Genomic DNA, 27,546 nt, shown 5'->3' with positions numbered 1-27,546 from the left:
AAGCAGGGGAGCAGAGGATCAAGTAGGTTGTAGCGGGGATGGACCTTTGATGAATGTGTGACTACAAGGCCTCCCCCTCATACCCCTTATGGAGCTGATGCTCTAACAATGTGGGGTAATTGCTCTTAAGAACAAGCACCCTGCGAGTGCCTGGCACACGGTGCAGGGATGTTTCTAAACATGCCTTTTTGCATTAGGTTTGTGCTGCTGCGCTTTTCCGTCCTGCAGCACAAGCCTCAATTTAAAAATTCATGTCTAGGCGGTCGGATCGTAATTCTGAGGTCAGGACCGCTGCCTACGTGTTAGGTGGTCCCGATCCCAAAACAGAGGTGGCCGTACACGTAATCAGCCCCAATGTTAGCTAGTCAGCAAAGATTAAAATGTATAATGAGTGAGCCAAAAGAAATTAACATCTAAAGTTGCCGAGGAAAATCCACACTGACACATGTTTTTTTAAATGTCTTAAGGATTTTCTGTTTCATTTTATTTACATTTTAGAAAATAATTCTGTTGACCAATAATCATGATGGTGCTTCACATGATCTTCTGAAGGATGCTGTTGATTTCAAGAGATCTTTCTATACACATTGTGAGGGGCCTGATCTAAAATACAAACAAGAAATCATTATGAAGATCATAAGCATTCTTCAGCTCTTACATACAAATAAACATCAAGTCAGACATTTAAAAGATCACTCTAAAATAATATACAAAACATATATGGATTGACAAGATCACAAAACAACCTTGAGTTAAACATTAAAATACCTAATACAATAGTTTCCCAACATGGATACCCACATAGAATGAAATACCGTTGCTTAGGGAGAGAATCTTGGAGTCATTTTCTGAGTTTAATTTGCAACGAATTACATTTAGTTCAGCACTCCTGATGTTGACTACAAAAAGTTAAATATTTTAACATACAGAGAGAAGGCCAAGAGGCAAAGTGGGTAGACAAGGAAAAGCTGAAATAAGGGTCTCAACTGGTTGGAAAATGACAAAGTGACATATTTAAGAGTATGTTCATAGAATGGTTAACGAATAAAATCCGAATTGAACTTTCAAAACTAAAGCTCGAAATAGAGCGCAAAAAAATTGCCCAAAACAGAATGCACCCAAGAAACGTGGGACTCTTAAGGAGATACGTGGAACATCTCTGCTACAGAGCAGTGCTTGGTTGCTGGCTGGGTACAGATCAGGTGCTGGAGGCCTGGGGCCATAGCACATACAGAAAAAACTGGGAGAACCATGTTAGGACTCAGGGACTGATTTATAGATTTGCGAACAAGGTACTCCATCACAAACAAACTTGAGTACCATGCCTGTCAAGATGATGGCCGCCACTCTACTTGTGTCAGGAGGATTGTCACCTTTCCATGCACATGCATCAATGTAGCTTCTGCGATTCCTTAATTGGGATTATTAAGGAATCGCAATTAAGGAATTGCAAACGCTTATGCATGTAGGAATCGCTATACAATTAGCAATTCCCAAACATTCCTTAATTGCGACTCACAAATTGAGAGTCGCAATTAAGGAATGCCCTCCCATTCATTTTTATTGGCCTACAGGCCCATAGGAATGAATGGGAGATTGCATGCGCAATTGAGAGTACCAATAGGTACTCGCAAATTGCATATGCAACTTCAAGGGTGCAAGGTTGTCAAAAGGACACCCTGTTGCACCCCCTGAAATTGATCTGTGCACACATGTTGTGCACACACATGCCCCAAGGGCATGTGTGTGTGTAACCTACAACTTTGAAAAATGCACTTTAGTGCATTTTTCAAAGTTTTTGCAAATTACCATCAAGTACAAATTGATGGTAATTTTTGCCCTCTATTAGCAAAATTGCAATTTGCGATTCAATCATGCATTGCATTTAAGGAATCGCAATTTGCAATTCCTTAAATTCAATTGCAATCTAAGAAATCTCAATAATTTGCTATTTCTTAAATTGCGAGGGGCTGACAGGTTGATGCATCGCAGAAGACCTTTTGCAGGCGTAAACGGACGATTTTTGCGAATCGCACCGTTTGCGCTCGAAAAAATGGTTGATGCATGTGCCTGTATGTATTTTATTGAAGTGAAACCAAAGGGAGATGCAGTTTAGTAATCGGAATGAGTGATACAGGCTAGAGAAAACAGTACATATGCAAGAGATATAAAGGAGCATTCGAAGACAGATATTTTTTTACTTTGAAAAGAACTCCCATGACAGCGGTTCCTGTCAAGGTACAGAGATCATATCTGGAGCCAGTGCTGATCTCTTAATTATGTGGACAGTAGTCCATCGGGGTGGCAGGTAACAATGCCCTCCGCCACCCTGACGGATGGAGCACCGTCTGTCAAACTCCAGTTCTGGCACAGTTTTGGGCTAACTGGTTTCTTAAGAAATAAAAGAGCTTGGCCAGTTCTATTTTACCACCATAGACCATGGTAAATGGTTGATGGTAGCATGAACTATCAAAGCATTTTCTGCTTAGCATTAGAAATGTATTTGCATTGGTTGACTATCTAAAGTAAACAACAGAACATAACACAGTAATACACATACAAGCATATAACACAATTAAATGGTACTAGGGCACATCACAGCAATGATGTCAAAAAAGAATGTAACAAAACTACTGCAGTACTGTATAACATAATAAAACCACATTGCTGTAATGCAGAAGAAACCCAGCAGCACAAAAACATACAGGACATCACCACCACAACTAAGTGCCACACAAGAAATATGCACATCTTTCTTGCAAGCATTACCACTTCCAGAATCCTGTTTTCGTAATAGGGTGGTAGAAAGTATTTGGAGCAAGCACTGCCTTCACTTAGCACAATGACATACAATTCTTAATTTGAGCCAGTGACTGCAGGTGGTTCTCCGGAACTGATTTTTGGGACATGGACTTATTTTTCCTCACCAGACTTTGACCTACAAAACATAATGAGAAATACAGAAGGGGGGAAAGAAGGATGAAGATAAAGACTGACAAACTGTGATAAAGGGAGAAGGCAAGAGCCTGTAAGAGTTAGATAAGGGGGACAGGGAGTGTCTAGTGGTAAATTGAAGAGGTCGGAGGTGGAATCAAGATTATGCAGTCCAAGTCCGGCTTTAGAGCAGTGCAACTGGTGCGGCCGCACTGGATGATGACCTGTGGAGGGGGGCGCTGACCTCTGGGGGTGTGTGTTGGGTTTAGCAATAACTTATGATTGGAGCAATGAGGGGCACTTTTGCCCGGTGGTAGTAAGAGAATCCGAGGAGGAGTTCATGGGGCTGAGGGCACCAAAAATGATTGTCGCACCGGGCTCCACCAGCTCTAAAGCCGGCCCTGATGCAGCCTCAGCGTTCGGCACACTAACATTTATTAGCATCAGCCATGAGCTTCTGAACGAGACTTTGGGCTCCTGCACTTATTCTTTTCCAAATTAGAGACTGGGGAGTTTAATAGCGCCTGTCAAACATGTTTTGTGATCCGGTCTCTGGATGCAATCCAACAACCCAAGTAAAGATGCAGGGAGGGGAATGCAACTTTAGGTAGCGGAGAGCAAGTCAGCAAGTAATTGGGAGAGCCAACTTTGTTCCGAGCAAGGAGTCTGTTGTGGCCCTAAGAGCCAATGGCGTCGCCGAACTGAGCAGGTCAAAGAGGAAAACATAAAATCATAACAACTCATTGCAATTATCATTTTATTTTTTCCCCTTGCTCAGCTGGGTAGGGACTGGGTTGCTCTGCTCACAGATCACAGAACAGGGCTGGGGATGAGTGATATGCCCACTCTAAGTGCGCAGGACACTTTGGCCACCCATTTCAGGCCGGTCAACAGTCATGCGCACTTTGCATGTTCTCAATGCAGGCTGCATCACAGCCTGCATGGAGAACATGCCCAGCATCCCATTCTTTGGCTGAGCGCCTGCTCACGGGAGGCTGGGAGTCAGTTGCAGAAAGCTGACCGGGTTAGAAGGTCTACTTGTTCAGTGAGCTGCACTTGTAGGAAGTTCCATTGCCGTCTAGTTTGCTTTTTGCTTGAATTTCCTGAGTGCCCAGGGTCTGATGAGTGCTCCAGTGTAAGTTGGGATGTTTGCACCAGAAGTACACTGTCAAACCTTAAGAGAAGCCTAGAGGTAAGAAGGGCCAATCTTGCTTAGTCAATACTTATTTGCTTTGCCAATGCTGTTGTTTACTGTTTTCACAGATAGCCTTACGATTAGTCATTATTGAGTAATTGTTGATTTCTACTGCTGTCATAAGCATGGAAAGAGTTATACTCAAGCTCTTTCAAAGGAAAAAAGTTCCCAAAACGAATCAGCTTTTTTTTGCAAAATGCTTAAATATTAACATTCTGCTGGTGCCTGCTGCTACCCAATATGGCTTGTGATTTTATTTATCCCAATACGTTTTATCTTCTTCTCCCAGGAACAACTCATGAATCTACAATCTTACCTCGGAAGTCATTTTCTCGAACTTTGCGAGCTCTAGGTCTGTACTATCCTTCCATCTATTTTCAGGTAGTTTCACAGTCTTCTGTATTTTGAAAAAAAATTATGAAAATGACCGAGATATACATAGAGTCTCTGCAAGCAGCTAACCTTCTTCTATGTTGAGCCTTTGCATCTTATGGCTACAACATAGATACTAAGATACAGATGCAAACTAAATAGAAGTATTTGTGAAACAAGGGTCATAGCTCATCAATGTACAATAAGATAGAATGGTTTAGTTGTACCTACGTCGGTACAGCCTAATGATCTGTTAACAATATTACTTTTCCACCATCTTGGAATGCAAAACTCCCAAAAATAAGATCCCAAAAAGGATACTTTGTTTGTACCATCAAGAATATAATGCACTTGCATGCATGCACTCGATTCACTCCTATATCATGCTCTAACATAAACAATGTACTGGTGCACAAAAGAAGGTATCAACATCACAACTGTTTGAAAGCAGTATGGTAACAGGAAATGCGCTCACATGCAAGTACATTATGTGCTTGAATGCACACAGCAGTTAATAGTGGGACACATATGACGCGAAACATTGTGAGTTGCAAATAAAGTAATTATCATTATTATGATAAAAAACTTTCACAATTCAAAAATGTGTATTTCTTTAACAGGTGAAGCGTTTTATTTTAGAACATATTGGTATGTCACTGCATTGGGCTGTAGTAATTAGATGTGATATTTTCTAAAGCCAGCTTAGAAACATTCCTGCCCCTTCCCCCACCGTCCTGACGACCATAGCATTGGAACCCAAAGGCAAAGCCTTTCTTTTCTGCCCCCTATATGTGGTATAGGTTGTTATCATAGTTGGAGAAATGGTATAGTCTAATAAAACATATACAAGAGTTTTTCCATCCTGAACTGGTGCTCTCAAATGTGATGGAGGAGGAAAAGCATTGCGTCATTCATCCGCTAGATAGGAATCTCTTTCTTTGATGTTTTACCATAAAGGTCACTATTTTATATTTAATTCTCTCAGGAGCTAAACCAGTACAGTATTAAATACATTAACAGTATTTCAAGAAAAATCAACCCGACACAAGATATCCTTCTAAAAAAAATACACAGTTAACCTGACACAAGATATCCTTCTAAAAAAAAAAAATACAAAGTTAAGGGGAGGTAGGGCATTCCATTTTTATGCTGTTCTCAGCGACCTCAGCTGATGAAACAAAGAGATAGATTGTAGGAAAGGCTCAACATCTCAGTGAAGGCAATTACACTTATTAGCAAATGAGAGGTCTTGGAGAGCCCACCAACTTACATGTCTTCGCTTAGACAAAAGTGCAGAACTCTGCCTCAGACAAACTTTCACACAAAGCTCAATCTTTCACTGGTGTGAGTGCGGCCATTTTGCATTGTTCTTTACGCTTATGGTCGAAGCAGTCATTCAGATAGGCTGCTTGAGAATACCCTGAAAAGAGCTTGGCAGCGACATAATGCTAATGATTTTTTAAATGGCCTGATCTCAAAACAAACTGACTGAAAAAGATTAGCATAACATCCTTAGTATAACATCCCTTTCAGAACTCCTTGACAACAATTTTCCAAGAGGTCTTCGCTATCCATCCATATGCAGAAAGATCACAGCCTTGTGCTGGGGAACACCTGAACCACACATTCCAAAATGAATCAAAGAAAGTGCTTAACATTGTGCATCTTTCAGAGGGAAAGTAGTCTTGGATGCTCTCCTTTTTTAGCACATCGCTGTTTGACGCGCCATATTTAGAGCAGGGCTTTCTGCACATCAGAGTTGGTCCAGAGCTTCTACACCCACAAGAACCCCAGGGATTCCTTGGGGAACGCAGGCAGTGGCAGAAACGTGGCCGCCTTCTTCCTGGGATCACTGATCCCATTAGTTCCTGGTGGAATGCAGACCGTGACTAAATAAAGTGTCCAATCCAAGATGGAAGTCTCTCTTTTGGGAAAAATATGAATTTTCAGATCCAGGATGTGGGAGGGTTTCTTCCTCGGAAGTCAGTTCCTGATTTGGGGAATTAATAGGTAATTTAGATGTATCGCGATACCTTTCATTGTGTGATTTTTTCTGTCCTTCTCTAATCCCCCTTGTCAATCATCCTTATCCGTGATTTTCACCTGCAGACTTGGATCATTCCATGTGAATTTACAATTTTCTTTTTTTCTAGTGTGGGTTTTGCAACTTTTGTTGTTTTTCCTCTAAGGAGTTTTGGACCAACCTCCTGTGGATTATCTGACTCTATATCTATTATCCTGCTTGGCTCTTTTCTCCTTCCTGATCTCGGTGGGAGGTTGGTTCTTTGCTGATTATCACCAACACAATTTACAGCATCTACAAGATCTACATAGGTTTGTAGACAAGGTTCTTTTGCTTTGCTTGTTTCCTCCTGACTGTGACCCTCCTAAGAAGACACCCGTCTTCTTTCACGTATAATATTCAGTGCAGGCTGGCACCGTGGCTACTGGAAGGAGGTCCCCTTTAGTTGAGCAATCTTAAAGGACACTCAAAAACCTACATTCAGTCCAGTCCTTGACACCACCACCTGCGTTGCAGGGACGCATACTTGGAGAATGAGGTAAGAGCCTGCGTGGAGGTCAAAGCTTGCTTGTTTTGGCTCAGTAGTCCTTGAGGACTTTAGACAGAGTCCAAGCCAGTTACCTGGCTCCAGCCAGGCTTGAGACTTCACTTCTCACACAACTCTGAATTTAGACTAAAAAGCGTGACTACGGTGTTCAAAGAAATGATCAATAAAGCTTATGTAATACCTAGGTGTACAATACCCATCCTGTCTGAGGTGTACTTCCAGGTTGTTTTCTCTTCTACGCTGAAATTCTTTGGGGTCTGAAGCCAGCTGAACACTCACCAGGTATTATAACCAATGTATTGTAAGTTTTCTTCTTGCTGAACTCTCTGCATCCAATAACTGTGGAGAGCACCTGCCTGTTTTTTTCCACTGGGATGTGCAGAAAAATCTTTGAACTTTCGGGCAGAAATATTGCATTATGGAGAGGTTTTGCTCTCCAACAAATGATTCAAATTGTGTTTGAACAAGAAATAACCTCTGAGAATTTCTTGACAAGCAGTCAAGTCTCATATACTTTTGATTGATTTACAGGTGCATAAAGATGCATAATAATGTTTCACAACTTCTCAAAGGTCTATGCGAAACATCTGTAACTTTGTAAAGGGTGTGACTTTAGCTGCAATTTATGCCTTGCATATCCTTATTCAACACTATGGCCCTCATTAGGATGCCGGGTGGACTGCCACTGACAGGCCGTTGATGGCCGGCCGCCCGGCATCTAGGCCATTGGTGCGATCGCCGGATTACAATACCGGTGGGGAATATGTCGGTGCGGCTGACGGGGCTGCGGTCAGACCCTAATCCTTAAATTGGGCAGTAGGGATTTGGATATCCCTTTCCGTCTGCCTGTTCATGTTGGTCACACCACCATGAATAGGCAGATGAAAAGCGACCTTGGAGACCCTGTGGGCAACTGCTTAGTGGCTTGGGGGCATATGTTATGCCCCCCCACACCTCCATGCACTGTGTGCCAGGCACCACATGGTGCCTGGCACACGGTGCATGGATGTGCACAAAATGCATTTTTCCGGTGCGGCCTGTGCTGTGGCTCTTTTCCTGGGCAGCAGCACAAGCCGCACTAGAAAAATGCATTTTACGACCATCTGCATGGCAATTATATCCTAGGAGGGTGAGCGGGATCGCCGGCTCATTGTCGGACAGTACCTGACTGCGGCGAGGGCAGTCGGACAGTTGTCCGACAGTCATCATACGGAGGCCGTAAGATACAAGTTACGCATGAGATGTACTTCACAGAAAATATTGCCACCCGGCTTAGATAAGCTCTGCAAAAGGTCAAGTTGCAGAGGAAAATAAATACTTGTCAATATGCATGTGGCGAAAACCATGCATGCCCGTTTTTTCTGTGTTAAATGTGCATGCCATTCCCTATTCCATGTTTATTTAATGGGAATGTTTCCACATACCATCTGTTCTGTGTAGGTGATACATGGGAGTGGCGGCAGGAGGAGGGGTAAGGAGGATGGACAGAAAAAGCTATGGCGGGAGCATTACTTGGTCTTCCTGTGCACTCGGAGGGCGTAGGGCAGGGTAAGACCTGCCCTATTAGCCTAACCTGCATGTGATTTTACTGCTTGGATTTTCTGACCAGTAAAAAGAGTCCCAGTGTCCTGCACCCAAAAATTCTGTGTGCACACTGGACCCCTGGTGATTGGACACAGCAGTATACAAGCCGAGGATGTTACTTCACATGTGACTCTGATTGAGGTTTCACATATGAAAATTAAACTTCAGAAACCAGGGGTTTAGCTCGTTTTATGGAAGACGTTCAATTGTAATGCTTCACTGTATTTATTTTTAGCTTGTATTTACACCTTTTTATAAATACCCTGTGACTTTATAGAAGCTAAACACTAATGAGTATAGATATGTAACCACCTTAATGTAGGTCTTTGTGCCTGACACGTCAGTATTTTGGATTACGTAATTATTTATTTTTTAGTTATGCTCATATTTAGGTCTCAGCAGAGAAAGTAATTGCGTTGGTGCTTGCGAGACATTTTCTTAACTTACAGGGAGCTTAGAGCCCACCCATTGCTTACCATTGGTTGGCTTCATTGCCATTCTCATTTACTTGCTTCTCATTGGCAAGTGTGTGCCGGCTTCACTCCCTTTTCTTGGGTTTGGCCTTCCCTAGAACGTGGCCCAATTACAGCTTCCTTGCCCAGTGTCCTTCCATTGCTCGTGCTTTCTGACCTACTCTTTTCTTGTTGTGAAGCATTCCATACGTGTAAGTGTTTGCACTGTCCTTCCTGTTGCTTGCCCCTTTCCGCCACCGTCCCATTGTGTTGTTTACCTCCTCAATCCTCCCACCCTCTGTTGCATTGCTTGCCCCCTCCCACCGTCATTGCAGCCAATGAGAAATATAGCAGTAGCTTGCATGAGCTGCTCAGACGTGTTGCTTACTCCCTGCTGGATCTATCTGCCTCTTCCGGTAACATCACTAACTCATGCACTGACGCTTGCAGAAAGATGACCGGATTAGAAGGTCTACTTATGCAGTGAGCTGCACTTGTAGGAAGTTCCATTGCCGTCTAGTTTGCTTTTTGCTTGAATTTCCTGAGTGCCCAGGGTCTGATGAGTGCCCTGTGTGAGTTGGGATGTTTGCCCCAGGAGTACACTGTCAAACCTTAAGAGAAGCCTAGAGGTAAGAAATGCCAATCTTGCTTAGTCAATACTTATTTGCTTTGCCAATGCTGTTGTTTACTGTTTTCACAGATAGCCTTACGACTAGTCATTATTGAGTAATGGTTGATTTCTACTACATAAGCATGGAAAGAGTTATACTCAAGCCCTTTCAAAGGAAAAAAGTTCCCAAAACGAACCAGCTTTTGTTTGCAATATGCTTAAATATGAATATTCTGCTGGTGCCTGCTGCTACCCAATATGGCTTGTGATTTTATTTATCCCAATACGTTTTATGTTCTTCTCCCAGGAACAACTCATGAATCCAAAATCTTACCTCAGTATTCAGTTTGTCATAGTTTGAAGGCTCTAGTTCTTGAATATCCTTCCATCTATATTCTGGTCGTCTCACAGTCTTCTGTATTTTGAAAAAAAATTATGAAAATGACAGAGATATACAAAGTCTCTACAAGCCGCTAACATTCTTCTGTGTTGAGCCTTTGCATCTTAAGGCTCCAACATAGATGCTAAGATACAGATGCAAACTAAATAGCAGTATTTGTGAAACAAGGGTCGAAGGTCATCAATGTACAATAAGATAGAATGGTTTTGTTGTACCTACGTAGGTACATCCTAATGATCTGTTAACAATATTACTTTTCCACCATCTTGCAATACAAAACTCCCAAAAATAAGATCCCAAAAAGTACACTTTATTTGTGCCTTCAAGAATATAATGCACTTGCATGCGTGCACTCGATTCACTCCTACATCATGTTCTAACATAAACAATGTACTGTTGCACAAAAGAAGTTATCAAAATCACAACTGTTTGAAAGCTGTATGGTAACAGGAAATGTGCTCACATGCAAGTACATTATGTGCTGGAATCCACACAACAGTTAATAATAGAAGGACACCGATGCCGAGAAACATGTTGAGTTGCAAATAAAGTAATTATCAATGGCCATGTCACAAAGAGCTTGATCATAATCAGGGATACATTTTGTTAACTATCAATGAGAATGTATTGTTAACATTTCAGCCTGCGGTATGGTTTGACCCAGTGGTCGTCAGAAGTACAAAATGAATCAAAATAATTGGTTTGTGGTAATTGTGGAGGGCACCTGCCTGTTTCTTTCCACTGAGTTGTGCAGAAAGTCTTTGAACTTTTGGGCAAAAATAATGAATTACGCAGAGGATTTGCTCTAAAAAAAGATTCAAACTGTGTTTGAACAAGAAAAAGCCTCTGAGAATTTCACGACAAGAAGTCAAGTCTTCCATACTTTTGATTGATTTACTAGTGCATATAGATGCATAATAATGTTTCACAACTTCTCAATGGTCTATGCAAAACAACTGTAACTTTGTAAAGGGTGTGACTTTAGCTGCAATGTATGCCTTGCATACCCTTATTCAACACTAAGCCCCTCATTAGCATGCCGGGTGGACCGCCACTGACTTGGTGTAGTCCGCCTGGCATCTAGGCCAAGGGTCCGATTGCTGGATTACAATACCGGTGGGGTATATGTCGGTGGGGCTGATGGGGCTGCGGTCGGACCCTAATCCTTACAATGGACCATAGAGATTTGGCTATCCCTTTCCGAATGCCTGTTCATGTTGGTCACACCGCCATGAATAGGCAGATAAAAAGCGACTGTGGGGGCCCCAAGCAGGGCTCCCATCCCCCATGTGCAACTGCTTAGTGGCCCGGTGGGCGCATGTTGTGCCCCCCACACATCCATGCACTGAGTGCCAGGCACCACATGATGCCTGGCACAGAGTGCATGGATGTGCACAAAATGCATTTTTAAAGTGCGGCCTGTGCTGTGGCTCTTTTCCTGGTACAAGGAAACAAGGAGACCCAAAGGTAATGCACTAGGGACCTTGGGCGGTAACTTATTATAGAGAACAGTGGACCCTAGTATTTGAAGGATCGGAGTAATGATAAGCATACACTATATAGTAAGTATGTCCTTTGTCCAGCCGGACAGGATTTTATTAACTGAATATAAACAGTAGCACAAGAATTTTCATAAATGACAAGTGGGCACGACCCGTGACCCACAGTGAACAAGACAAAACAGAGAAAATAAAAAAGCAAGGGAACGAACAAGGCGGTCTGTATACTTGTACTCAGTGGACAGACTTAATGACGTTTTAGACACCATTGCACAGGTTATTATTAAACATTTCTGAGACATATGGTGCTAATTTGTCGACGACGTTTCGATGCCCGACTTTAGATACAGGGCATCATCTTCAGGACAAGAAATTAGTACATGTTTGTCTTGAAAACAGAATGACATTTGCCTATTTTGAGCTTAATACAATAAGAAAATGTGGAAATTACAGAAGGGAAAAAAAGGGGGGGAAAAAATAAGGAGAAAGAAATGAGTTTAAAATTGCTAGGACTTATAATATGCTAGACCATGGGTACTCACAAACTTTCTCTCGGGGGCCAAATGTACAGTGTGGTTTGTGTCCGAGGGCCGCACCGGTGGGGGCGGGGTCAGTGGGGGAGGGGGCGGGGCTAGGAAAAAAAACTGACCTTGAGCTAGATCACAGGTCCCTGCAGCGGACGCCTTCGTCCACTGAGCCACCATACCCGGCATACACACATTTCTTTCTCTCTCTCTCTCTCTCGTTCTTTCTCTGTCGCTCTCTCTCTCTCTCTCTCTCTCTCTCTCTCTCCCTCCCTCCCTCTCTCTACCTCTCTCTCCCTCTGTCTCTCTGTCTCCCTCTGTTTCACTCCCTCTCACTCCCTCTCTCCCTCTGTCTCACTCACTCTGACTGTATCACTCTCTCTTTGTCTCCCTCTCTCTCTCTGTTTCCCTCTCCCTCTCTCTGTTTCCCTCTACATTCCTCTATTTCTATCTCCCTCTCTCCTTCCTTCTCCCTCCTTCCCTCTGTCTCCCTCTCTCTACTTCCCTCTCCCTCCTTCCCTCTCCTTCACTCGCCCTCCTTCCCTCTCCCTCCTTCCCTCTCCTTCCCTCTCCCTCCTTCCCTCTGTCTCCCTCTCTCTCTCCTTCCCCTCCCTCACTCTGAGGTCTCCCTCACTCACTCACTCACTCACTCTGAGGTCTCCCTCCCTCTTTCTCCCTCCCTCGCTCTGTCTTTCCCTCACTCTCCCTCTGTCTGCCTGTCTCCCTCCCTTACTCTCCCTCTGTCTGCTATCTCCCTCCCTCTCCCTCGCTCTCCCTCTGTCTCCCTCGCTCTGTCTCCCTCACTCTTCCTCCGTCTGCCTCTGTCTTCCTCCCTCACTCTCCCTCTGTCTGCCTGTCTCCCTCCCTCACTCTCCCTCGCTCTCCTTGTCTGCCTCAGTCTCCCTCGCGCTGCCTCCCTCGCTCTCCCTCTGTCTGCCTCTGTCTCCCTCCCTCACTCTTCCCTCGCTCTCCTTGTCTGCCTCAGTCTCCCTCGTGCTGCCTCCCTCGCTCTCCCTCTGTCTGCCTCTGTCTCCCTCCCTCCCTCGCTCTCCCTCTGTCTGCCTGTCTCACTCCCTCACTCTTCCTCTGTCTGCCTGTCTCCGTCCCTCACTCTCCCTCTGTCTGCCTCTGTCTCCCTCGCTCTCTCTCTCGCTCTCCGTCTGTCTGCCTGTCTCCCTCCCTCCCTCTCCTCTGTCTGCCTCTGTCTCCCTCCCTCGCTCTCCCTCTGTCTGCCTCTGTCTCCCTCGCTCTGCCTCCCTCGTTCTCCCTCTGTCTGCCTCCCTCCCTCGCTCTCCCTCTGTCTCCCTCGCTCTCCCTCTGTCTGTCTGTCTCTGTCTCCTTCCCTTTCCCTCCCTCTCCCTCTTCATCTCACCCTGCCTGTGTGTGCCCGGGCTGAGACAGCTTCTGGGCACACACACACAGCAAGCTAGCCAGCCGCACCCGAGCACTTCACAGTCTTTAAAAGACCATTCGCATGCTAATGAGGCTTTGTTCACCTCTTAGGCCCCTGCAGCCCCACTCTGACGGAAATCGCCCGGCCCTTACAGAGAGTCTCTGCATCGCGCTGCAGCAGGGGTGTTTGCTGAGATTCTTTAAAAAACAAACAAACACGGGTACGATGTCTGCACGGTCCACGGGCCGCCAGGGAAGGCTTGCCGGGCCGCCCTTGGCCCGCGGGCCGTACTATGAGTACCCGTGTGCTAGACCAAACGTGACATAGGTGCATAATGGTGAAAATGCCGGAATTTCAAGATATAATAAGGCCCCATAGTGGTGGCAGTGAATCTATCATGAGTCTGGAGCAGTTCATATTACGAGTAGGTGGAGCCTGTGATAAGAGCATAGTGCGTGAAATTTAATAAGATGGATTTACAGTAATGCACAGGCAAACAACCACGTTAAAAACAGCGCTTTTTCATGTGAAAGAACGGGTGACATGTCATGCATAAATACATTTTGACGGCGCAGTGACATATCAGAATGAGGGTGAGTGAACGGGGGAATTGCCAGCTAATAGTAGCTTTGGGTTAAGAGAACAGCGCATGAGCTAAGTTTAAAAACCGCGGTGATTGAGGATTGTAGCACATCGGTGCTGGATTTACCATTTGTCAGGCTTTCCGGTAGTTTGTGGGAGAGCGCGGGGATCAAGCAATTCCTTGGAGTGGGAGCGGGTTGTTCAGTCTAATGCCTGCCTTGGGAAAAGTACGGAACACACGGTGACCCACGAGTAGGCAGAAAACCAGTTTAGGAAAGGGAGGAATAAATTAAATAGTTACCAGCTTAAGAGCGGGATAGCTCTGGTGAACGAGACCGGGCCAGTCGCGGCTCGCTGGAAAAAGAGAAAGGGGCGGGAAAGGGTTTCAGGGTGGATCCAAGCGTGATATGTTGGGTATGGGACGGATTAGGGGGTGGTTTGGAAGCGCTAACTTACTTGTTGGGCGGGTGCTTGATGGCATCCACGGCATCAGGCAGGCGGGGATCGCTGTTAAGCCGGAAGTGAGGGGCGATTAAAATAAGGCGTGAGTGACAGGGAAAAGGGACAAGGCTGGCAGTAGCGGTGGCCATTTTGGTACAGGCTAAAGGGAGTGGTTGCGGCGGCCATCTTGGAACGGTGAGAGTGATACAATAGTGTGATAAAAAACGCGAGTGACAGTATTTATAAGGTGCAGTAAAATAACATTTGTACATAACTGCTAAACAATATCATTTAGTTGAGAAGAACCAATAGTGCATCTTAGTTTTACATTATGAAAACATTTTGCTGGGAGGAGAACCTTTTTTCTGTAACAGGTGCGGCAATCAAACCATTTACAGTAATGAAGTCCAATCCTCAAGTCTGTTCAGACCATTGCAGATACTGTTGGTTCGTAGTATCCAATGCAATTCCTCTTTGTTCAATAGTTGTGATATATCAGCACCCCGTGGTTGGGGCTTGATCAATGTAATTATAGTCCATGTCAGATCTTTTTCAGTATGTCCTTTGTCTTTGAAATGTTCCACAAGAGGGGCATTTGCAGTGTTGCAATGAATCCTGCTGCGATGCTGTCCTATCCGGAGCTTTATTTTCTGGCTGGTTTGACCTACATAGATCAGCATGCTGGAACAGAAAATCGCATAAACTACATTCGATGAGTTGAAATTAGAGAAATACTTTCTGTCAAACTTGATTGCGCCAAAAGTAAAGGTTTTTCCTTCAATGGTGGAATCGCAGTATATGCAACTGCCACATTTCACATCGCCTGTCAAGGCGGGCAAACCCCATGCATCATTGAGCGTGGTTTTCAAAATAGGTTGTGGGAGAGAGGCCCGTACAAGATGGTCTTTTATGTTTTTCGCTCTCTTAAAAGCGAACAATGGGCGTTCCAGATTCAATGTACCAGCATTCAGTACTGGCCAATGCTTTTCTTTATGGCATTGGATGCTGGGGAGAAAGTTGTTACACATATAAGTTTCTCTTGAGTTTTCTTGGGTTTAGGTTCCAATAGGGTTTCTCTAGGGCAATACCATGCTCGTTTTAGAGAACGGCGTACAAGTTTTCTTGGGTAGCCCCTGTTCCTAAGCTTGTTACTCAGAGTTTTTGCCTCAGTGAAGTAGTCGGCGATCGAAACGTCGTCGACAAATTAGCACCATATGTACCAGAAATGTTTAATATTTAACCTGTGCAATGGTGTCTAAAACGTAATTAGGTCTGTCCACTGAGTACAAGTATACAGACCGCCTTGTTCGTTCCCTTGCTTTTTTATTTTCTCTGTTTTGTCTTGTTCACTGTGGGTCACGGGTCGTGCCCACTTGTCATTTATGAAAATTCTTGTGCTACTGTTTATATTCCGTGAATAAAATCCTGTCCGGCTGGACAAAGGACATAGTTACTATATTATTATTATGCGTTCTTATATAGCGCTCGATTACCCGCAGGCATCTCGGCGCTTGCCTTGGGAACCCGTCCTGGCTTTTTCTCTGTGAGATACCCGTAATGGGCATCCCCAAGGTGGAAGCCAGGCATCCCGCCGCGGGGGGGCCGTAGTGGAGACTAAGCAGGCTAATGCCCAGAGCTGCAGAGTGTGAACCCGTGATTCGAGTAGGCACCGAAACGAGAATTGTCGAGTCCGTGGATATTTGGGCTCAAGACCCTGCCGCGTCGGGAATTGAACCCTGGTCCCGGGTCTGACTTCTGCTTCAGGGTCTGCCGCCTCTAACCAGTGAGCCACACTTCTCTTCTAACCAGTGAGCCACACTTCTCTATATAGTGTATGCCTATCATTACTCCGATCCTTGAAATACTAGGGTCCACTGTGGCTCTTTTCCTGGGCAGCAGCACAAGCCGCACTAGAAAAATGCATTTTATGACCGTCTGTATGGCAGGCGTATCCTAGTAGGGTGAGCGAAATCGCCGGCTCATTGTCGGACGCTACCTGACCGTGGCGATGGCGGTCGAACGCTTGTCCGACTGTCATCATACTGAGGCCCTAAGATATAACTTCTGCATGAGATGTACTTCACAGAAAATATTGCCACCCGGCATAGATAAGTTCTGCAAAAGTTCAAGTTGCAGAGGAAAATAAATACTTGTCAATAGGCATGTGGGGAAAACCAACCATGCCCGTTTTTTCTGGGTTAAATGTGCATGCCATTCCCTATTCCATGTTCACTCAATGAGAATGCTTCCACATACCATCTGTTCTGTGTAGGTTAAACATGGGAGTGGCAGCAGGAGGAGCGGTAAGAAGGATGTAAATGGACAGGAAAAGCTATGGTGGGAGCATTACTTGGTCTTCCTGCGCACTAGGAGGGCATAGGATAGGGTAAGAGCTGCCCTTGTAGCCTAACCTGCATGTGATTTTACCGCTTGGATTTTCTGACCAGTAAAAAGAGTCCTAGTGTCCTGCACCCAAAAATTCTGTGTGCAAACTGGATCCCTGGTGATTGGACACAGCAGTATACAAACCGAGGATATTACTTCACATTATTATTATTATTATTATTACTAAATTAAATTTGTAATGCGCACAGATACCCAAAAAGGGTTTCCCGGCTCCTAGCACAAAGTTGCTAGAACACGAGTGGTTAAAAGCACATTTACTGCTAAAAATGCCAAGTTTTAAGATTTCTTCAAAAGCTCAGATAAGACGAGTCATTTATCAAAGACACAGGAACAGAATTCCAGATTTTGGGGCAGAGACAAGAGAAGGAGCAACCTCCCATTCTTGTTAATTTAAATCTGGGGATCACAAAGTCCCCATGAGCTGTAGAGCTGTAGTAGTAGTGTAAACATAGTTGGTCTTGCTGCTCAGCCAGAGTGGAATGAATGGAATGTTGGTGAATGATTAGAATACTGAAGCGCAGGGGACGAGAAGGAATGTAGGGATGGATGAGCTCTTGCAGATACCGTGGTGCAACCCCTTGTTTGATTTTAAAGATGTAACACAAAGTTTTAAATTTAATTCTTTGATCGATTCGTAGCCAGTGGAGGTCACGAAGATAAGGCGAGCTGGAAGCCTGGCTTGGAACTTGGCAAAGAAGGCGTTCGGCAGAGCTCTGCACTACCTGTAACTTTCTCAGTACAGTTTGACAGCTACCAAGGTAAAGAACTTTGCCATAATCGAGGCGAGAGGTGATAAGTGCCTGGACTACCGTGCGTTGGGTAGAGACAGGAAGTATCCAGCAGATCTCATGAAGCCATCTCAAGATCGTAAAGCAGATGGCAGCCACATTAGCCGCCTGTTGTCTCATGGAAAGGATTTCATCAATGATGAAGCCTAGATTGCGGACATGAGTGACAGGAACGGGAAAGGGACCCATTTCCTGAGGCCAGTGGTGAGGGCCTCATATTTCCTTATGCTTACCTAGGGTAACAACCTCTGTCTTGTCCCCAACTTCAATAAATTGAGGCGCATCCACTCTGTCACTTGCCGTAGGCCGCACTGAAGGGCAGATGTTGTAGCGTCTTTGGTGGTGGAGAATGAAAAAACAATCTGCGTATCATCAGCATACGAATAGAGGGATAGTCCTGCCTCCTCCACGATTTTAGCCAGGGGTCTAACGTAGATGGTAAAAAGCAAAGGGTTTAAAATGGACCCCTGTGGGACTCCGTGTGCTGATGCGCAGATCTTAGATGATGACTTGGCAGAAAAGACCTGAAGGGTGCGACCACTGAGAAATTAGGCAAACCAAGATAAGGCGATGCTATCGAGCCTAAGTGACCTGAGGGCATTAAGCAAGATGTTATGTGAGACGGTATTGAATGCGGCACTCAGGTCTGATAGAATGAGTGCCGCTGTTTCCCCTCGGTCAAGATGTTGGCGCAACTTCTCAGTGACCCCAAGCAGAGCAGTTTCGGTAGAGAAATTATGTCTGAACCCGGATTGAGAGTAATGGAGATAACCCATTTTTTCTATATGATCAGTCAGTTGCGTATAAATATGTTTTTACCAAAATTTTGGAAAATACAGGGAGCAGAGATATAGGCCTGAAATTCGATAGTACAGAAGAATCTGCTCCGGCCTTTTTCAGTAAAGGGACGACCATGGCCCGCTTCCACTTGGGGGGAACCGAAGCCTCCCGCATAGAGGCATTGAGAAGTTCTATAACAACGCCTTTAGATGTTAAAGAGAGCTGGCGTAGGATGTTAATGGGCAAAGGGTCGAGTGGAGAGCCAGACTTGACACTATTTAAGCAGTTTTGAAAGGACGTCGCATCAAAAGGATCCCAGGAGTAAAGTTTAGCTGTCAAATTGGAAGTACTGTAATTCATCAGGTCAGATGGAGAAGTCATACTGTACAAGGAGGGAGAAGCCAAAAGTGACCTGTGAATGAGTTCAACCTCTGCATAAAGATGTCAGTGATATTATTGCATTGACTTTCGTCAAGAACATGGTGGTATCGGAACCAGCTAGCTTCTTTACTGCAGAAAATAAGGCCGGGGACGGTTAGATGCCTGAGTGATTGTACTTGCAACATAAGAGGTGCGTGCCTTTTTGCAGTCTAAGTGATAACTTTTGAGAGCAGCTTTATAAGCATCTTTGCGAGTGGGAGAGTACGATCTCCTCCATCTTCTCTCTAGAGCTTTACACTTAGACTTGGTGATTTTGAGGTCGTTTGTAAACCATGGGGCAGGAGGATGATGTGTGAAACTACGTTTTGACACAAGGGGCAAACAAGTATCAATGGCCGTGTTTAGCCAGTCCGAAATAGAAGCATTTAATGAGAGCACGGATAAAGTGGTATCAGGTATGCTACCTACCAGGAGAGTGTTAAGAGACTCCATGTTCAGCTTATCTCAGAGTCTGAAATTACCTGAGTTAGTCACAGAAACTACTACCCTAGCTGTAGGACACTGCAAATTAAATTAGATTAAAAAATGGTCGGACCAGTCTAACCGAGACGCAGGAATACTGCAATCATACCTGAGATTAGACAAAATTGGATCAAGAAGATGTCACGCCCTGTGAGAAGGGCCCAAGTTACATAGCCGTAAACTTAAAACCTCCATTTCAGACAAGAAGGTACGGCAGATGTTATTCTGATCATCCTCTAAGTGGAGGTTCAAATCACCAAGAATTGTAAAGTTTGCTGCCTTCAAAATGAAGGGTGCAATGAACCCAGGGACCTGGGTTCCCCGGAGGGCGATAGATTAAAATGTCAGACAGGGTCAGCTGAGGAGATACAGAAAGTTTGAACAAGGCAGTTTCACAATCTGTGATTGAAAGGACTTCAAATTAACAGAAATAAATAGATTTAAAAATTATAGCAATCCCCCGCGCCCTTGCCTGTGTCCCGGTCTTTCCTAACGATGACATATCCAGGTGGAAGGGCTGTGGCGATATCTGGGCCTGAGCTTGCATGGAGCCAGGTATCGGTTAGGAATAATGCGTCTCGACGTTCCGTGCTAAGAAGATCAAAAATATAATGATTGTTTTTGGCCATAGAGTAACAATTGAGGCTCTGAAAATGAAAATTCTGGCTACAGGCCGTCTTGGCAGGTACAGGGCGGCGAACAACCTGAAGACCAGTTCTGGTGATAGTTTTTATAGAACGCATGGGACCCAGTGTAAAGTTATATTGGGAGCAAATAAAGCCAAGGTATGGGGGAATACATACAGTGCATTCAGAAGAGGGGGATCTACTGTATTTATGAAGTTGGGCAGCTGTGTATGTAATTCATTTTGGCCATAGTTTCTTGCTGCTGAGCGCGTCAGGGCGCGGCCCCCAGCGCGCTATCGGCGCGCACTTGCATCTGGCCACTGAAATAGAGCCAGGGATCAGAGAGAGCGGCTAGAGTGTCGGTCTGGGTGACGCCTACCTACCAACGAGAGGCGTTAGTGCGGCTAGAGTGGCTGCGAGTTAGGAACGGTCATACCACAAAGTGCAAAATCGAAGGAAACCAGGCAAAAGACCAACACAGGTACAGTTTAGACCAAAGTAAGCACCGCAAGTAGTTTGAGCGAAAATGTATTTATAGAACAAAGTTCTATATGAGTTAAAATTTTAGTGGGCAAGTAAGCGGAAATGCAGTTTTAAAAAAAACAAACGAAAATTGTAGTGTGCAAAATAGACAGATACAATTTGAAAACAAGGAACAGCAATTAAAAATCAGCAGTTAAGAGCAAATGTACGTAACACTCACATGTGACTCTGATTGAGGTTTCACGTATGAAAATTAAAGTTCAGTAAATCAGGTTTAGCTCTTGTTTTATGGAAGAAGTTCAATTGTAATGCTTCACTATATATATATATATTTTTTAAAACATACTTTATTGATAGACTGCACACATTCTGCAGAGCTCTGGACACCAGAGACATCTACAGGACAAATATACGACATCAATTGATATGCAATCAACTTTTCTTTTATGAGCAAACATAAACAAAGCAGTTCTAGTCAAAACCCCACTATATTTATTTTTAACTTGTATTTACACCTTTTTATAAATACCCTGTGACTTTATAGAAGCTAAATACTAATGAGTATAGATAGGGAACCGCCTTAATGTAGGTCTTTGTGCCTGACATGTCAGTATTTTGGATTACGTAATTATTTCTTTTTTAGTTATGCTCATATTTAGGTCTCACCAGAGAAAGCAATTGCGCTGGTGCTTGCGAGACATTTTCTTGACTTACAGGGGGCTTAGAGCCCACCCATTGCTTACCATTGGCTGGCTTCATCGCCATTCTCATTTACTTGCTTCTCATTGCTAAGTGTGTGCCGCCTTCACTCCCTTTTCTTGGGTTTGGCCTTCCCTGGAGCATGGCCCAATTACAGCTTTCTTGCCCAGTGTCCTTCCATTGCTCGTGCTTTCTGACCTACCCTTTTCTTGTTGTGAAGCATTCCATACGTGTAAGTGTTTGCACTGTCTTTCGTGTTGCTTGCCCCTTTCCGCCACCGTCCCATTGTGTTGTTTACCTCCTCAATCCTCCCACCCTCTGTTGCGTTGCTTGCCCCTTTCCACTGTCATTGCAGCCAATGAGAAATATAGCAGCAGCTTGCATGAGCTGCTCAGACGTGTTGCTTACTCCGTGGTGGAACTCTCTGCCTCTTCCGGTAACATCACTAACTCATGCGCTGACGCTTGCAGAAAGCTGACCGGGTTAGAAGGTATACTTGTGCAGTGAGTTGCACTTGTAGGAAGTTCCATTGCCGTCTATTTTGCTTTTTGCTTGAATTTCCTGAGTGCCCAGGGTCTGATGAGTGCCCTGTGTGAGTTGGGATGTTTGCACCAGGAGTACACTGTCAAACCTTAAGAGAAGCCTAGAGGTAAGAAGTGCCAATCTTGCTTAGTCAATACTTGTTTGCTTTGCCAATGCTGTTGTTTACTGTTTTCACAGATAGCCTTACGATTAGTCATTATTGAGTAATTGTTGATTTCTATTGCCGTCATAAGCATGGAAAGAGTTATACTCAAGCCCTTTCAAAGGAAATAAGTTCCCAAAACGAATCAGCTTTTGTTTGCAAAATGCTTAAACATGAATATTCTGCTGGTGCCTGCTGCTACCCAAAATGGCTTGTGATTTTATTTATCCCAATACGTTTTATGTTCTTCTCCCAGGAACAACTCATGAATCTAAAATCTTACCTCAGTAGTCAATTTGTCATAGTTTGAAGGCACTATTTCTGGAATATCCTGCCATCTACTTTCTGGTCTTCTCACAGTCTTCTGTATTTTGAAAAACAATTATGAAAATGACAGAGATATTTATAGTCTCTCTGCAAGCAGCTAAACCTCTGTGTTGAGCATTTGCATCTTATGGCTACAACATATATGCTAAGATACAGATGCAAACTAAATAGCAGTATTTGTGAAACAAGGGTCATAGCTCATCAATGTACAATAAGATAGAATGGTTTTGTTGTACCTACGTAGGTACAGCCTAATGATCTGTTAACAATATTACTTTTCCACCATCTTGGAATACAAAACTCCCAAAAAGTACACTTTATTTGTGCCTTAAAGAATATAATGCACTTGCATGCGTGCACTCGATCCACTCCTATATCATGTTCTAACATAAACAATGTACTGTTGCACAAAAGAAGGTATCAACATCACAACTGTTTGAAAGCTGTATGGTAACAGGAAATGTGCTCACATGCAAGTACATTATGTGCTTGAATCCACACAGCAGTTAATAATAGGAGGACACCGATGCTGAGAAAATGTTGAGTTGCAAATAAAGTAATTATCAATGGCCATGTCACAAAGAGCTTGATCATAATCAGGGATACATATTGTTAACTATCAATGAGAAAGTATTGTTAACATTTCAGCCTGTGGTATGGTTTGGCCCAGTGGCCGTCAGCAGGACAAAATGAATCAAAATAATTGGTCTGTGGTAACTGTTGAGGGCACCTGCCTGTTTTTTTCCACTGGGTTGTGCAGAAAGTCTTTGAACTTTTGGGCAGAAATAATGAATTACGCAGAGGATTTGCTCTCTAAAAAACGATTCAAACTGTGTTGGAACAAGAAATAGCCTCAGAATTTCATGACAAGAAGTCATTTTTCACATACTTTTGATTGATTTACTGGTGCATAAAGATGCATAATAATGTTTCACAACTTCTCAAAGGTCTATGCAAAACATCCGTGACTTTGTAAACGGTGTGACTTTAGCTGCAATATATGCCTTGCATATCCTTATTTAACACTAAGGCCCTAATTAGGATGCCGGGTAGACCGCCACTGACTTGGTGCAGTCCGCCCGGCATCTAGGCCAAGGGTCCGTTCGCCGGATTACAAAACCGGTGGGGTATATGTCGGTGGGGCTGAGGGGGCTGCGGTCGGACCCTAATCCTTACAATGGGCCATAGGGTCTGGCTATCCCTTTCTGACTGCCTGTTCATGTTGGTCACACCACCATGAATAGGCAGAGAAAAAGAGATTGTGGGGGCACCAAGCAGGGCCCTCATTCCCCGTGGGCAACTGCTTAGTGGCCTGGTGGGCGCATGTTGTGCCCCCATACATCCATGCACTGTGTTTCCTAGGCACCACTTGGTGCCTGGCACAGGGTGCATGGATGTGCACAAAATGCATTTTTCAAGTGCGGCTTGTGCGGCAGCTCTTTTCCTGGGCTGCAGCACAAGCCGCACTAGAAAAATGCATTTCACGACCGTCTGTATGGCAGTCGTATCCTAATAGGGTGAGCTGGATCGTCGGCTCATTGTCGGACGGTTCCTGACTGCGGCAATGGCAGTCGGACGCTTGTCCGACCGTCATCATACTGAGGCCCTAAGATATAAGTTCTGCATAAGATGTACTTCACAGAAAATATTGCCACCCGAAATAGATAAGCTCTGCAAAAGGTCTAGTTGCAGAGGAAAATAAATATTTGTCAATATGCATGTGGGGAAAACCAACCATGCCCGTTTTTTCTGTGTTAAATGTGCATGCCATTCCCTATTCCATGTGTACTCATTGGGAATGCTTCCACATACCATCTGCTCTGTTATGTGATACATGGGAGTGGCGGCAGAAGGATGAGTAAGAAGAATGGACAGAAAAAGCTATGGTGGGGGCATTACTTGGTCTTCCTGTGCACTCGGAGGGCGTAGGGCAGGGTAAGACCTGCCCTTTTAGCCTAACCTGCATGTGATTTTACCACTTGGTTTTTCTGACCAGTAAAAAGAGTCCCAGTGTCCTGCACCCAACAATTCTGTGTGCACACTGGACCCCTGGTGATTGGACACAGCAGTATACAAGCCGAGGATATTACTTCACATTTGACTCTGATTGAGGTTTCACATATGAAAATTAAAGTTCAGTAAATAAGGGGGTTAGCTCTTGTTTTATGGAAGATGTTCAATTGTAATGCTTCACTATATTTATTTTTAACTTGTATTTACACCTTTTTATAAATACCCTGTGACTTTATAAAAGCTAAATACTAATGAGTATAGATAGGTAACCACCTTAATGTAGGTCTTTGTGCCTGACATTTCAGTATTTTGGATTACGTAATTATTTCTTTTTTAGTTATGCTCATAATTAGGTCTCACCAGAGAAAGCAATTGCATTGGTGCTTGCGAGACATTTTCTTAACTCACAGGGGGCTTAGGGCCCACCAATTGCTTACAATTGGTTGGCTTCCTCACCATTCTCATTCACTTGCTTCTCATTGGTGTGTGCCGGCTTCACTCCCTTTTCTTGAGTTTGGCCTTCCCTGGAACATGGACCAATTACAGCTTCCTTGCCCAGTGTCCTTCCATTGCTCGTGCTTTCTGACCTACCCTTTTCTTGTTGTGAAGCATTCCATACGTGTAAGTGTTTGCACTGTCCTTCGTGCTGGTTGCCCCTTTCCGCCATGTCCCATTGTGTTGTTTACCTCCTCACTCCTCCCACCCTCTGTTGCGTTGCTTGCCCCCTCCTACAGTCATTGCAGCCAGTGAGAAATATAGCAGCAGCTTGCATGAGCTGCTCGGACGTGTTGCTTACTCCCTGGTGGAACTCTCTGCCTCTTCCGGTAACATCACTAACTCATGCGCTGATGCTTGCAGAAAGCTGACCGGGTTAGAAGGTCTACTTGTGCAGTGAGCTGCACTTGTAGGAAGTTCCATTGCCGTCTAGTTTGCTTTTTGCTTGAATTTCCTGAGTGCCCAGGGTCTGATGAGTGCCCTGTGTGAGTTGGGATGTTTGCACCAGGAGTACACTGTCAAACCTTAAGAGAAGCCTAGAGGTAAGAAGTGCCAATCTTGCTTAGTCAATACTTGTTTGCTTTGCCAATGCTGTTGTTTACTGTTTTCACAGATAGCCTTACTTATTAGTAATTGTTGATTTCTATTGCCATCATAAGCATGGAAAGAGTTATACTCAAGCCCTTTCAAAGGAAAAAAGTTCCCAAAACGAATCAGCTTTTGTTTGCAAAATGCTTAAATATGAATATTCTGCTGGCGCCTGCTACTAACCAATATGGCTTGTGATTTTATTTATCCCAATACGTTTTATGTTCTTCTCCCAGGAACAACTCATGAATCTAAAATCTTACCTCAGTAGTCATTTTTTCATAGTTTGAAGGCACTATTTCTGGAATATCCTGCCATCTATTTTCTGGTCGTCTCACAATCTTCGGTGTCTTGAAAAAAAAATATGAAAATTACAGAGATATTTATAGAGTCTCTACAAGCAGCTAACCTTCTGTGTTAAGCCTTTGTATCTTAAGGCTCCAACATAGATACTAAGATACAGATGCAAACTAAATAGCAGTATTTGTGAAACAAGGGTCATAGCTCATCAATGTACAATAAGATAGAATGGTTTTGTTGTACCTACGTAGGTACAGCCTAATGATCTGTTAACAAAATTACTTTTCCACCATTTTGGAATACAAAACTCCCAAAAATAAGATCCCAAAAAGTACACTTTTTTGTACCTTCAAGAATATAATGCATTTGCATGCATGCACTCGATTCACTCCTATTATCATGTTCTAACATAAAAAATGTTCTGTTGCACAAAAGAAGTTATCAACATCACAACTGTTTGAAAACAGTATGGTAACAGGAAATGTGCTCACATGCAAGTACATTATGTGCATGAATGCACACAGCAGTTAATAATAGTGGGACACCTATTCGAGAAATATGTTGAGTTGCAAATAAAGTAATTATCAATGGCCATGTCACAAAGAGCTTGATCATAATCAGGGATACATTTTGTTAACTATCAATGAGAAAGTATTGTTAACATTTCAGCCTGCGGTATGGTTTGGCCCAGTGGCCGTCAGCAGGACAAAATGAATCAAAATAATTGGTCTGTGGTAACTGTTGAGGGCAACTGCCTGTTTTTTTCCACTGGGTTGTGCAGAAAGTCTTTGAACTTTTGGGCAGAGATAATGAATTACGCAGAGGATTTGCTCTCTAAAAAACGATTCAAACTGTGTTTGAACAAGAAATAGCCTCTGAGAATTTCACAACAAGAAGTCAAGTCTCACATACTTTTGATTGATCTACTGGTGAATAAAGATGCATAATAATGTTTTACAACTTCTCAAAGGTCCATGCAAAACATCTGTAACTTTGTAAAGGGTGTGACTTTAGCTGCAATATATGCCTTGCATACCCTTATTCAACACTAAGGCCCTCATTAGAATGCCGGGTGGACCGCCACTGACTTGGTGCGGTCCACCCGGCATCTAGGCCAAGGGTCCGATCGCCGGATTACAAAACCGGTGGGGTATATGTCAGTGGGGCTGATGGGGCTGCGGACGGACCCTAATCCTTACAATGGGCCATAGGGTCTGGCTATCCCTTTCCGACGACCTGCTCTTGTTGGTCACACCACCATGAATAGGCAGAGAAAAAGCGACAGTGGGGGCCCCAAGCAGGGCCCCCATTCCCCATGGGCAACTGCTTAGTGGCCTGGTGGGCGCATGTTGTGCCCCCACACATCCATGCACTGTGTGCCAGGCACCACTTGGTGCCTGGCACAGGGTGCATCGATGTGCACAAAATGCATTTTTAACGTGCGGCCTGTGCTGTGGCTCTTTTCCTGGGCAGCAGCACAAGCCGCACTAGAAAAATGCATTTTATGACCGTCTGTATGGCAGGCGTATCCTAGTGCGGTGAGCAAAATCGACGGCTCATTGTCGGACGGTACCTGACCGTGGCGATGGCGGTCGGACGCTTGCCACCCGGCATAGACAGGCTGTGCAAAAGGTCAAGTTGCAGAGGTAAATAAATACTTGTCTATGTGCAAGTGGGGAAAACCATGCATGCCTGTTTTTTCTGTGTTAAATGTGCATGCCATTCCCTATTCCATGTTCACTCAATGAGAATGCTTCCACATACCATCTGTTCTGTGTAGGTTATACATGGGAGTGGCGGCAGGAGGAGTGGTAAGGAGGATGTAAATGGACAGGAAAAGCTATGGTGGGAGTATTACTTGGTCTTCCTGTGCACTAGGAGGGTGTAGGGCAGGGTA

At 44.2% G+C, this 27,546-nt stretch overlaps 1 protein-coding gene across 1 annotated transcript in view; it reads right to left on the bottom strand.

Annotated features, from left to right (window-relative positions):
- Positions 1–466: 466 nt before the first annotated feature.
- The window catches only part of LOC144790760 (uncharacterized), a 39,879-nt gene continuing 12,799 nt past the window's right edge, over positions 467–27,546 (bottom strand). Inside the window, exons 5-9 of the mRNA XM_078665462.1 lie at positions 25,613–25,699; positions 22,210–22,290; positions 10,052–10,132; positions 4,446–4,526; positions 467–603 (exon numbers count right to left, since the gene is read on the bottom strand). Of these exons, the coding sequence (XP_078521588.1) occupies positions 535–603; positions 4,446–4,526; positions 10,052–10,132; positions 22,210–22,290; positions 25,613–25,699 (399 nt within the window). The 3' untranslated portion in view covers positions 467–534. The remainder of the gene's footprint in view (positions 604–4,445; positions 4,527–10,051; positions 10,133–22,209; positions 22,291–25,612; positions 25,700–27,546) is intronic.

The sequence above is a fragment of the Lissotriton helveticus genome, chromosome 11, assembly GCF_964261635.1.
Source record: "Lissotriton helveticus chromosome 11, aLisHel1.1, whole genome shotgun sequence".
NCBI classification, from domain to species: Eukaryota; Metazoa; Chordata; class Amphibia; order Caudata; family Salamandridae; genus Lissotriton; species Lissotriton helveticus.
The sequence above is the reverse complement of the archived record's forward strand: the minus strand, read 5'-3'. Positions and strand labels throughout refer to the sequence as shown.